The sequence below is a fragment of the Drosophila mojavensis genome, unplaced genomic scaffold (assembly GCF_018153725.1).
Source record: "Drosophila mojavensis isolate 15081-1352.22 unplaced genomic scaffold, ASM1815372v1 contig_36, whole genome shotgun sequence".
Lineage (NCBI taxonomy): Eukaryota > Metazoa > Arthropoda > Insecta > Diptera > Drosophilidae > Drosophila > Drosophila mojavensis.
In genome coordinates, this window is record NW_025318858.1 from 7954549 (window position 1) to 7968843 (window position 14295).

The window sequence follows — 14295 nt, forward strand, 5'->3', positions numbered from 1 at the left end:
GTAAGAAAATGAAAAATAAGGAAAATAAGGAAGTGGAATAAATGCGTTAGCCATCTGCATATCACTTCACGTTTCGTGAAGTATTTACCATACGAGTATATCTCTTCTATAATATATTATTTTCATTATTTATTCATGAATGAACACTTCAAAGAGAATCCCATTAGATATTACTTGTGAGTATTTTTCCACAAATAATTTCGTATGCCCTAGTGTTCAATATTCGTGATTCTTTTAGACAGTCCAGAACTATTATTAAATAATTTATTTTATATTACATAAATTCGCTTAATAAAGGAATATATATTCCTTACATTATAGATAAAATACCAGCAACATATAAGACATATATAGAGCGAAAAATCAAGTAAGAGCAAAGCTTTCAAAAATCCTATATACGCTCTTAATTTCAAAACGCACATAATTATTATGTGAGGGAAACGGAATATGGATGGGGACTATGCATTTTCTTTTTTTTATTATTTTTTATTTGGGAGCAATGCGGTCAACTTTTATCTCTGCACTTGGTGCAGCATTTTATTTATGGTTACGGTAGGATTAGCATAGAATGGCATAGAGTGCAGATTGGCTATAGGAGTGAGTGAGAGAGAGGCGGATCGAGCATGCACAATGTGAAGCTGACAATTTTATTATTACCATGCATAATATGGAGAGCATATCCTACTGTTGTGCTGCTGCTGCTGCTGTTAGCCTGCTGCTGCTGCTGCTGATTGCGCATTCAAGTGAGCTACCAAAAATGCCAAAAGGGGCTTTGATTGGCTTGGTTAGAAACGGGAGCAGCAAGCAGAGCGAGTGTTGGGGATTTTTTGTATCTGTGTAAGCCACAAAATTGCATTGTGGTCAAACAGGAGTCTAAGCCCTGGGCAAGCGCATGTTTTTGCATACGGCCAGGATTTTGAAAGGCTTATAGCAGCAGCAGCAGGAGCAGCAGCTGGCACAGGATGTGGCTTGCCGGCACTCAAAGGGGGTTTAAAGCCAAAATATTTTCATTGAACGCATAATTTTCACACATTTGCTAAAGTGAAGCCTGTGTGGGTGTGGGTGTTTGTGTGTATGTTTGTAGTGCTCTCCTTCCACACTCATGTCTCACTCTGCCTGTCCAATATACATTTCCATGTCTTTTTATTTATGCCTACCTCTGCTTTTGTCCCTTCGCATTACTTTGATATAATTGTATAAAATATTTATGCATTCGCCTGTGTTCGATAGGTTTCTCGGTACTCTGAGCTCTGTGCCTGACAGCCTAAAGAGAGATTTATTAGATTTGGAGCACTATATTGCCCTTAAAGCAGACTTTCTGAGCTTTGTAGCAGTTGCTTGGAATCTTTACTAAGAGAATTTATAAGTGAATATTACGTTTTCCATATAATATATAGTTAAAGATGCATTTTCTAATATTGGTTAAATATGAATATCAAAATATGTTCTTGGTTCTTTTAATACATGATCAATAAAATATATAATATCTTTCTGACTAATCCCCCAATTGATTTGAAGGAAGTTTTGGACATTTGAGTATTGAGTATACATCAGCATATACATATTTTATTTCTGAAATAAAAGATTTTCTTTACTTTCTTGGATCGAATTCAGCAATATGATATAAAAATATACAACAAATCTTTTTGCTACAAATATCTTTCATCTCATTGCTGTACCAAATTGGCTATATATAAAACATATATGTATACTCGTGTATATTTTCGCTTCTATCCCTCACACAGTTCCGTTAATCAATCACGTAGAGCAAATATTTCGGACAGCAGAAGGTGGGCCGCAGAGTTCAATCAGGTTTCTCAATATGGTTAATTAGTTGTTGTCAGCAGCTCGTTAGGCGACACTGAGACTTGAGAGGCATTCACCTTAACCTTAACAGCGATGGCCAGCCGCAAATGTTCACGCACAGATGAGGCGACACATTGACGTGTGGTGGGGCGGGGGAGGGCATAGTTTTAATTACACACGATCCAACACGCCCACACACAAACGTACCAGCAGCACCCCCTCTCTCTCAAGGGAGGGCTACAACGGTACCTGCATGTTGGCGGCTAATAAACCTAACAGCCTTTGGCCATAAAACAATCTTGGCTCGAAGTGGACACGAAACACGAATGGCTGACATATCGAGGTATTGGCTAAATGAGGGGGACACAAGTGGACAAATGGGGCTGGATCAGGGCAGGGCAGAGCAGGGTTGGGGCTTGATGGCTATGGAAACGGAGCAATTTGAACGCTCATAAAACTGAACGGCGGCAAATGGAAAACGGGGTGGCAATTGCCAAAGGCAAGCCAAACTTCATAGTTGTTCAACAACAGCAACAGCAACTAGAACAAATACAAATCACACAGGTATACATATAAATATATATATATATATATATACATATAAAATGTATGTATATAGACAAAGCCCCGTACATTATTTACTAACGTTCGTAGCTGAAACTTAATTTGCGAAAAGAAAAATCGATAGATAGTATTTATTTCAGTGTAATTACAATTCAACTGGAATGTCATTTGTTATTTATAAGTCACGCTCTCCGCTTTATGGGACTTTTGCAAGTGTTTCTAGTTGGATGCATAAAAGTTTGGGAAGTTTTTACGCAGCACAAAATGTGTTGAATTAGCGAAGGAGATAGACTGAGAGATATTCATATGTATGAATAGAAAGAGAGAGCTGCAGATGCTAGAAATAGAAAGACATATATAGAGATATAGAGAGACAGAGAAAAATTGAGAGCACGATGACATTCAGTGAAAAGAAACGGGGACAACAAGAAGGAGACAAAGAGATACAAATATAAATATAGATATAGAGATAGAAAAAGCGAGATCGTGATAGAAGGAGATAACTAAAAAGATATGTAGTAAGACATGGAGAGATAGAGATAGACAGACAAAATACAGACTTGGAGCTACTCTGACTCAAATAGAGATTCAGTAGTTGTGAAGCCTTCGGGAAGGCTTAGACTGACATGCAGTTCGGTCTGTGTAATCCGGAAAGAAATGAGAGAAATAATGCCAGGCAATACAAAGAGTAAAAAACTTTTCATTTTGTTCCTTAAAGTTCTTTGCTGCTAGGCAAGCTGTGACATCTACACAATTTATATGAGCTTTATTTTTGTTATATCTTAGATTTAACCTCAAGATAAAACGTAATTAAAATGCGCGCAAGGATATTTAATCCTTGTCAGCAGGAAGTGGCCAGCTCTAAATAAAGTCTACACTCTTCCTGCTACACTTTTTGGTGTGTGTGTGTGTGTGTGTGTGTTGGCCTGCTCAGACATAATTTAAGACCGACTATGTTAAGCCGGTCGGATAGTTAATCAGACGGGCAACGAGCGACTGCCAGAGACACGTAACATCCTAACACTCCCACTCCGACGCCTCCTGCTCCTGCTGCTAGCTCATTTCGTACTAGTCTAAAATTATCGTGGCCATGTTGTTGCTGTAGCAGCAGCAGCAGCAGCAGCAGCAGCAGGAGCAACAACTCGCACATGGCTAGTGAAATGTTGTTGAAATGTCAGTGACACTTTTAGCGTTTGTTATGGCAACGTCATCACGTTGCAAACCTCGCCAGAAGTTGCAACATTAAAATTTGTTGCCCGGCTGCGATAAACAGGCAACAGCACAGACAAATGTTGAACAGCCGAACAAAGTCTTCCTACTGTCTCCCTTTATCTTCAGCTGTCTCTCTCTGTCTCTTTCTCTGGCTGACATTTTAATGCATCCTCATCCGCATCCGTTAAACGCATTCGCATTTCAAATTGCTCTGAACAATGAAATTTTGTTGGCATTTGGTCGTTGCCTTTTGCTTGTTGCAATTGCCAGTTGCCAGTTGGTAGTTGGTCGTCTCTGTGGCATTATGATGACAACATGTCCTTGAATGCAGCCTCTGTTGTCGCCTTCAATGTTTTCTCATCTAGATAAATGAAAGAGTATATATGTATATATGCATATATGTATATATATTTTTATATGTGTTGTTGCATAAAATGCAATGGTTACCACAAAGTATTGTATGTATTCATTGCAGTTAAGAATGACAATGCCCAACTGAAAGATACCCGGATTAGAATACTCCGACAACAACGAACACTCCTCTTACAATTTCTCTATCCACATAGACTCAGCCATTCAATCTTTCAGATCAATTTCTCAATAATTAAACAATAAAACAGATGTGGTAACAATTTGCTTTTAGCCAGAAGCAATTCAATTGATTGAAGCTTAATTGTTTAATTATTTAAAGGAGTATAGATGAGTGATTCAGATGATGATTCAGATTCATTATCAACTATCTTAATTGACTTAGCATTGAAATTCTTACATAGAAACATTTAACGTAGAACAGCAACATATGGATTCTCTTATCGATAGTCGTGCATTACGATATATTTAGTGATGTGTGTTCGGTAAAAGCTTGTATCTCTATGAAATTCGCTTTTATTGTTTCAGTTCTACAGTTTCCTATAGAAACGAAAGAAAATAAAACAAAAAGCTTTAAAAAGGCGATTAGGATTAAATAAACTGATTCATAAAAATATTTACAAATAAAACTAAATGAATTCATGTTGTTTCGTAGATAAATCAAATGATAACAAACTATCAAATGTGAATAAAATACAAATTTATTTATAAACAAATATATTCTTAAAAAAAAAGTATATTCAATTAATAATCTTCTTTATTCAAATTTGATAATATGCTATAAATTTATAATTTTTTTTTTTTTTTTTGCTTTATAATGACTTCAATATCATAAAATAATTTTTTAGCCGTCGTTGATCGCAATTAGAAATGTTTAGATTAGGAATTCATGAAAACATCTCAATAAGCATCTCACAGCCACAACATTTAAAGCCTAATCTTATATTCTAAATGAAAAATTGTTCATTTGATATTTCATTAAGAAGCCAGAATGTTGTTTTAGGTATAAAAGTGAAGTAAAAATGAGAAAATAAAGCTAAAAGCAGCTAATTAGCTATGCAATTGGCAGCAGCCAAAAAGTTGGCAAAAACAGGCCCCAAAAGAACAAAAGCAACACAAGACAAACAACAACAACAAACAACAACAAAACAAACGGTGAACACAAATAAACAGACAAATCAAGCCACCCAAAGGGAACAATGGAAAAGTGCTTCAAGTGCTAAAAAATAGAAAGGAAGTGTATTATTATTTGCAACAGTTAACAAAAAGCCCGCATGCAGCCACAAAATACAGGGGCGGAACAGTGGCAAAGAGGGAGTGACGGGCGGGGGGGCGCTGAACAGGAGGCATTGTGTATAGAAGTCAGACAACCTGTACAGTGTGCAGAGTAGACCCGTATTTGAGGGTCCTGTGATTGCCATCTTAATTTGGAGCAGACAAGTTCATCAGGCATTAATATACCCTGTAAAATGGGGCAAATAACTAAAGAGGTATTCCGTTTAGAATTGAGGATAAGCTTGAGAATGGAGCTTAACAATTGAAATTTATGTAACTATGAACTGGGAAAGTTCTTTAAAATAGCCAAATATATAAGCATTTAATACCCTGTATTTTATTAAAACAGCTATTCTATTTTAAACTACCTTTAAATAAGTTCATATATATTTTTTAAGGCTGAGTGGAATGTGATATTTGGATTATATAAAAAAATATATACATATATATATTGTTTTAGATCTTTTGGATATTCCAATTTACAGGAAATCTATAATCCTAATATACTTCTTCACTTTTCTACTCGACTTAACTTTAATTGAAATGCAATGCACAAATGCTGGGCGTGCCTGCGCCCAATTTCAGCCATCGAAATAAGCTGCTGACTGCGCACATATGGCGCAAGGCAACGAAACCCAAGCGACAGCAACGCAAAGCAAACAAAACAAAGCGAAGGATGTAGAAGGGAGAGAAAAAGAAACTAAAGCATACTTACTGCCGCTTAATGAAGGAAACGGCATAAAAGCAACTGTTCTTAGCTCGCCCCATCAAGAACTCAAGAGAGAGTGAGAAGGAGGCAGTAAGAGAGGGACAAACACTCGAGGTTTGGCGGGGACTTTTAACCGACGCGTCAAGAATAGAAACCTAATTTTTCAGCTGAATATGACGCCGGTTTGAGATTGAGAAAAAAGAAAAAACCAAGGGAAATAAAGAACTGTTGCTAATTTAGCGTTAGGTGTGGGAGAAAAAGTGTAAAGAGGGAGACAGAGAGAGAGAGAGAAGAGACGGCGAGAGTGGGTTAACAAATGCTGCTATTAAAATGCGATGGGTGAGGGGCTGTGTTTAATTGAGTATGACTTGATAAGATGTGAGGGCAAATAGCTAAGTTAAGGTTGCTTTAACAGGTAAAAGGTCGCCTAAGATGGAGAGCAGAGTAGGGCTATGCGTTTTGCCTGTTGATTATATAATACCAGTTGTGGATAGATGAAGAACACCTTGTTAATGAGCCTCTACGATGCTTTCTGGTTTGCATCTTTATTTAATACGTGTTTAGAGTGTCCAAATTGTTCAGTTCTCTTAATCAGATTACCAGAGGCTATAATTAGAACCAGAATATTTTCAGGAATATAGCTTGATCCTAAAAAAATATACATAATAAAAATAATAAGTGAAAAAAATGTGGAAATGATAAACATCGAGAAAAATAGAGAATACATGAAAAGAAATCGGAAGAAAATAATCGAAAAAAGAGCAAATGAGAAAAAAAATATTGAAGATAGAGAAAAAAGAAAACAAGCAGAAAAAGAAGGATAGACAGGAAGAAAAGAAGACAGCAGAGAAAAAAATTAGAAAATAATTCTTCTTCATTCCTGAATATATTGATCTATTTCCAAATAATCCCCAATGAATAAATTTAAACCAATACATTATAAACCATTATCTAAAATTCGAATCACTTCACATAATTATTATTAGTTATCTTTTTCAGTTGCTCCATCATTCGCCATAATAAAATTAAAAGGTCATTATTTAAAAATTCCAAATTAGAGTTGATCAGACCCTTGCTTAAATGCTTAAATGTATAAACATTTGCAGTCCTCAATCTTCATTTAGCTTGCATGGGCGAACGCTGGCATGCCCCAATGCCATTTATAGCAACTCGCAGCCATAATCTAGCAGTAAACTGCAGCCCATAATTATATTGCAATCATCATTAGATTAAACAAATTTCGCACTGCTGTTGCTTTGCTTTGCCCTGGCGCTTTTACAATGGCGCTTGATAAGCCGCGCAAACAGTTTATTGACTTATGCTAATGCACACTAAATGGCCCAGGGCCCAAGCGAATGTTAACAACAAAAAGCCACAAAAAATCAATAGTGCAGTAGCCTCTGCACAAAACTGTTTTGATATATGCATGTACTATATATACTATATATAGCGCCATATATCTAGACTTTAGTTAGCCGCATTCCCAAGGTGATAAACTGCAGTAGGGTAGCAAAAGAGAAAAAACAACTTGAAACGCCCTGTCATTTCAAGCTACCCCTTGGAGGCCATGTTGAGTCCGCTGACTTTTTCAACCCTTTAACAACGTAAGAAAGGAAACAGCGAAAAAAAAGTTGGAAACACGTCACGTTACTGCGTCATTTGCAGTTGTTGCAATGCGATACCTGGTCGGCCGCCTAATGTGCTGCCACTATATACCTGTTAAGTATATATATATACATATATGTTTGTATGTGTGTACGTGTTGCTGTCTGGGCCAAGGCGCCAGGCTTCATTTGGCGACGTCGCGCACAGTTTGCGATGTAGTTTGGGGCTGAGTCTAGAGCTGGAGCTGGGACCGTTGCCGGGCAGGCCAAGGAGTCGATTAGCTGCACGTGCAGACAACATTTGCTTATGCAATCACCTAGAAACTAGACAGAAGCAGAAGAACAAGAAAAAAACAACTGAGAAGTCAAGTGGCGCAGCAAAGAAACATATACATATATATGTATATAGTAGACAAAAACTATGTTCTACTGTCAGTTTTAATATTAAAAAAAATAATAATAAGAAGCAAGAATATTGCTGGTGCACGACTGCACAATACAGGCTCTTGCTCTTGTACTCTAGTCAAATATTTTATACTTTTTATTTTATTTACCTCAATTCTCATTCATGACTCTACTACTCCCTTAACTTGACTAAACAAATTTAAAAAAAAAAAAAATACAAATAAACATTAATTCAAACCAAATCTTCAATTATAGGCTTCATTAGAATACTTAATTCTATACAAGTTGTCGAAAAAAGTAAATAAATAAAAATATATTAAAAAATATACATTAAATAAAATGAATAAAAATATAAGAGAAATTAAACCTAGTAAATTAAATAAAACTAACTGAAATCAATCAAAATATCATTAAAGTTTTACTATTAATAATTAGTTATAAACATGGACATATGTTACGACTTCCTAAACTTTTCAAGATTCTTATATAATCAATTATTTTTCATCGAAACTTAAAGTCTATATAGCTTTAAGGGCAGACATTTTACTTTAAAAGCTAGTATACTCTTTTTATTATTTTATAAAGTAGTATAAAACAAAAATTGTGGGATATTGCAGAGGTTGTTATTATATTTGCATTCAAATGCGAACGTTCAAAATGTGATAGGCAGTAATATAAATTTGTGTTCCAATTCCAACGTTCCCATTCCTCAATAAAGTTTAATTTACCGATTTTCAGCAGAGTTGCATTGCAATTTTTAGTATTTAAATGTCAATGATTCATTATGCTTAAGAAACAAAACCTTTTTGTTTTTTAATTACAAAAAAAAGTTTTCTTTATACAGACTCTAGTCTTTAAGAAAGTAAAGCTCATAAAACTGCCCTGCAGCTAAATCTTGTCCATGTGTTCAGAATTCCACAAGAACTTTTGCAACTGTGCTCCATCTCGTGCTGGCGCTCTTCTTTCACACAGCATCTTGAGCAAGTTTTTCCAACAATAAGTGCTGGATTTTACGCTCTTATTCTTATTACTTTTACTTCAACTTGCACTTCGTCTGCGTCTGAGTCTGCTTTTTCTTCTGTTTCGTCGTCATCTTTTGGAAGCTGTCGCTCTGTCTGCTCGCTCTCTTATCATAGACGTTGCATTCTTCGAAGCGTGCTACATTGCGTAAAAGTTGTGCCTCGCTATCTGGGGAGGCGGCTTGCTTATGCAAAATGTTGGCCAGCAGCGGCAATAAAGTTTACCCAAAACATCTGCGTCAACTACAGTTCAACTTCTCTATAATGAATTCCGATTGCAAAGCCCAAATTCTCACACAAATGCGATTACTATAGATTTTTTTTTAACGTAAAACTTTCATTTTGCTGTTAGGAAATAAAAATGTGCGAATTCCTAGCCATTTTCTTTGGGTATTATAGAGTTCGTGTTCATGAAGTGCGACTGTAGTTTAGAAATGGAATATTTAGAGCTTAAGGGCTTAATTACTAAAAGTTTTAGTGTTTAATTAGAGCAGTGGGTTGTCCCTAAAAGACTTCTACTGAGGTTTAGGAGTGAACTATTTAGAACTAGAAATTTTACTGCTTAACATTATTTTTATTCATAAGAAGTGAGGAATGACTGACCTCTGCACAGACTACTGGGTATCTCTTAGTTAGGCAATGCCACTCTTATTTCACATACATCCTCCCTTCTTACCTTGTAGCCCTTGCCCACTTCAATTACCACTTAAGATTGCCAGCATCTGCATCTCCTTGATTCCATATGATTTATAGCGTTTCCATATATTTTTTAACCATTTTCTGCAGCATTTTTATCAAGATTTGTTTAACTAATTGTTTTTCTCTATCTCTCTCTCTCTTTGCAGGTAAGTCCTGAAATTCGAAAGAAAGAAAAAAACGCACAACTCGGAAAAAGCACTCAATGATTCATCAACGTGCAACGTCTCAGACTCAGAAAGCCGCTCAACAGCAGTAAAATCCATTAAAGCAACAACAAACAGCAGCAGCTGCTGTTGTCGCTGCTGTTGTTGCTGTTGCTGCTGCCTTTTTGTCGCCTTGTCGTATGCAATGCCTGCCACTACTTTGGTCTTCTTCATCATCCTTGTGCCTCCTCCATTTGGCCAGCAGCTTTTAGTGCTGTTTACCAACATTTTTTTGGCCAGCGACAGGCTCAACGCAGCTCTGCCTCTCGCCGGCGTCCCTCTTCGCTCGCTCGGCCAACGTGTCGTATGTGTGATGTTGTCTTGCAGTAGAACGCCGACTCTTTCGCTGCGGGCAATCAATGCCAAAAGTGGCTGCTGGGCATACAGAACAACTACAAGGCACGTACTCGGGCCTCAGGGCTTATAGTAGAGACAACAGGAAGCATACGCGTTGGCTGCGGCTATGTGTGGGGGCGAGTTGCTATTTGTGGCTCGTTGGGGCGTGGCGTTTGAAAATGGAATGCACAGCTTATACGTCCTTCTTCTTTCTAGTTTGTTCTTCAGTTTTGAAGCGGCTTTAGTTGGGTTTGTTGAGCGAGTAAATCGATGTAATGCCATGTTGATGCAGGTGCACTGAGTTAAACAATACGAGAAATGGAACAGTAGAAAAACGGAACGACACGCACAAGAGCAGGAGTGCAAATATCAGTCTCAACTGATTCACTCTAAACTCATATTTGGTTTAATGTCTTCAATCTGATTCGTTTTCACTCTCCCCTCTTCAAGTTAAACAAAATAAAGTGTAAAGATATATAAAATTAAAGAAATAGAGTCAAAAATTTTTGAGAATTAAATTTAAATTTGAAGTAAACTATGAGTTAAAAATGATCAACCGCTGCTAAGGCCTTACCAAAGAGATCGATGTCAGAATTGTCTTCCAAAGCCCAAATATGTTATTTTATATAAATTCCTCTGATCAAATTGTCGATTTATCGATATGATTTTTAAATAGAAAATATAATGTATTCTTTTTAAAAAAGTATTTTTTAATATAAATATGGTATACTTAATAATCTCAATAATCTGGGATAACCATAATCTTTAAGTAGGTTGCTTGGATAGGTACAAATTGTATAGATAAAGCAAGTGGCTTAGCAGAATACTGTAATATGACCAATCGATACACTCTTCCGATCAATTCTATATGAATTGCTTCCTTTTATAATAAAGATGATGATTACTTTGAGTGATTATAGCTTCTCAATAATCCTTTATTACAGAGAATTCGACATACATATCTTCTTAGCATTGGCATTATAGACATCAGTTAAAAGAAAATCAGTTAAATTTAAGTGAGAGGAATATATGAAATATATTCCTTTAAATAACTTTAGAGAAAAGTTGTTCATTGAATTCAGAGCTATTTCGATTTTTTCTGTATAATTTTTTATTTTATAGAAATTATTGTTTGAGTAAGACTTTTTGCCTTGTTTTAGTATTGGATTTCACATATATTCTTATACGTGCATTCCACTGCTACAGTTTTCACTCAATAAAATGACTGAGTCATGTCAGCTGTTTAGTTGAGCGTGCTCCATTCGCCGCCCAAGCAATTAGACTGCCCAGACGAATGTCGCCGGCGACTTTTTCTAACAACAACATCAGCAACAGCAACAACAGCTGCTGCAGCAACTGACTTTTGGCAACAGAAAAACACTGTGCGACACGACACGAATTAAAAGCTACACATGCATAGACAGTCCATAACTGTATATGTGAGTCCTGGCTAACATTTGTTGCCGTTCTACAATTTTGTTTTTAGTTTTTTACTGTCGCTTGCCTTTTGGCCACATCAGAGTTGCTCTTGTTGCGGCCAGCCAGGCATTCAGCTAGCTCAGTTCGTTAGCGAATTTCTAACCGTCAACAGCGTCGCGAAAAAAGAAAATAAAAATCGAAATTCGAATTTCAAATTGTGTAACAACTTTCCGTACTACTATAACAAAGTTAAAAGTTTAGCTAGCGGGAATAGCCCTAATCAATATGGTTGCCGTCAATGCGAATTGTGAGTAAAGCAAATCAAAATCTCTGCAAATTTATGTATATAAATTTATGTGTATACATACATATATATGTATGTTTCCTTGTAAGCCTATTAATACTTAATTGTGCAAAATTGGTCACTGTCAAGCAGGGTTGAATGCCTGCATCTTGGTGGTTGTTGGCAACCCTGGCCAGTCCCCAAAATGCTTTTTAATTAAATTTGTTGCGAGCTGAAAGTCGTGCAAATTATTTGATAATTGAGAATGCATATGGGTAGGTAGGCAGTGCCACGCCTAGGTTGCTGCTGCTGCCACGCCTCCCACGCCACCCGCTCACTAGCGTAAGCAGCTGAACACAGTGGCACAAAATAATGAAATTAAATGCAAATTAAAATGCTTTTATGAATATTAAGCAGACACTCGGGAATATTTTGTATACACATATACATATATGTGTGTATATATGTTTATATGTGTATTTACATGCATATATGTATTTTTCACACTTAGTTCTCCTTTGTCTGTGCAGCCTTTGGCAACTTTTTGCTAAGGAATAATTATTGCAATATGCACAAGATTTTTTGCTGACAATGAAAAATCGTCTTTTTTTTCTTCTTCGCTTACATTTTAATTTTGTAATTTATTTTATGGAAAAGCTCGTTTTCGCTGATGTTAAAAATTACTTAAAAATGAGTTTTTTTATTTCAAAATTAAATTGATATTTATTTTAAAAGTTTTCTGGAATTTTTGCATTTGGCAATTGTTTCATAGCTTTTAGCCAAATTTATGTTGCTTTTAAGCTTATTGGCTCTATGTTGGTGCATTTACAATGGAAGAGCAGAGAAATGTGTAATTGGGCGAAAAATGTGAGGCAGCTGAAAAAAAGTAAAGGAAATTATAAATTCAATTTCAGTTTACTGAAAGTTTAGTTAAACATTTTACTATAAAACATAATATTGGGACTTAAATAATAAAATATTTAATGAAAAACTCTTTAGATATCAATTTAACTGGAAATTCTTTAAATCTGCTTTTGGCTTCGTTAAAAAGTGCTAAGCCTTTGCCTTCCACGAAACCATTTCGCTTTCTTTTTTTTTTTTTTTGCTTATTCTAATTAAGTATTTCTGCAAATGGCTTAATTTTTGTATATGTTTGTGTGTGTGCTGTATCCTTTTATTTATTTTTTGGCAAAGGCTGACAGCGTTGGCTCTTTAGAGGAAGCCAAACTCCACATGGCCCATTTAGCTGAAGTCTGGCAAATCGGTTTGGCTGTCATAAGCAGATTTTTTGGTAAACTGTTGACGGCCTGAGGTCAGATGTATACACACATATACATATATATAAATATGTCCGTGTGTGGGCAAATTTAATTAAGGTAAATCATGTCATCAACAGCGCCAAATGATTTCAATTAAAAACATTTTGCAAATTTATGGAACATTTTCTAAGCTGCATTTAGCACAAATTGTTGTTTGTTGTTCTTGTACTCCTTTCTTTACCTGCACAATTTTTAATCAAAAGCGTGAAATGTCAACAGCTCTTTTTCAACAGGCACACACATGTGTAGAAATACATTTGTATGTGTGAAATGCAAGTTGGCAAAACTCTCGAGAGAGAAAAAGGCGAAATTATTTTCATTGAGGTCAACCGGCTGCCTCAATGTGGAGAGCTGCATTTTACGCTGCTTTAAATTTCTATAATGATGCTTATTATGTTAATGAGAGTTTTTAGTTTTCCTTGTTTATTTTTCTTTTTGCGCCCCTAAAGGCCAACTCTGTTGGCACATAATCGCATGACTGGCGATCCACATGCGCCTACACAAAAGTCCCTGAGGCCCCAGACATTAAATTCACACAAAACTAATTTTTTGGGCTTATTAAGAGTTAATTTATTACCTGTGAAAAATAATAATAATTATTGGTTTTTATTGCAAAACTAAATGTGAAAGTGTGTGCAGGTGTTAATAAATGCAATAAAAAACTACAGAGAGAGAGAGAGAGAGAGAGAGAGAGAGAGAGAGAGGGAGAGAAAGAGAGAGAGGGAGAGACAGAGAGAAAAGAGAAAAAGAAAGTGTTTATCTGTTTGGCAAAATTCAATTCTAAAATGAAATAATTTAATTTAATTTCTAAGCTAAACTATTCTTTACAGAAGTTTATAAAGTTTTTCTATTTATATCTATATCTTGAATTGAAGATGAAATACCAAATTTTAGTTATGTATGTAACTATTCATAAAGTTTTCAATAATAAGCAGAAATTCAGATTTTCCCTAAGCACCTCTCTCTCTCTCTCTCTCATCGTGCTACGCAGGGAATTCCTTTACTCATACAACATAAACAATCAAACATGCATATGTAAACTTGATAAAGAAAATACTTATGCATATGTGCAT

The 14295-nt window shown here is 35.8% G+C and overlaps 1 protein-coding gene across 7 annotated transcripts in view; it reads left to right on the forward strand.

The window, feature by feature from the left end:
* Positions 1 to 14295, forward strand: part of LOC6576318 (stathmin) — an 86309-nt gene that overhangs the window by 60886 nt on the left and 11128 nt on the right. The window contains exon 1 of one of the 7 annotated variants that reach the window (XM_032728627.1): positions 11813 to 11927. The exons of 5 other annotated variants lie outside the window; for them this stretch is intronic. In XM_032728627.1, coding sequence (XP_032584518.1) covers positions 11906 to 11927 — 22 coding nt within the window. In that variant the 5' untranslated portion in view covers positions 11813 to 11905. Of the gene's footprint in view, positions 1 to 11812; positions 11928 to 14295 lie in introns of those variants that run through there. One more of the 7 variants, XM_032728626.1, reaches the window with a different exon arrangement.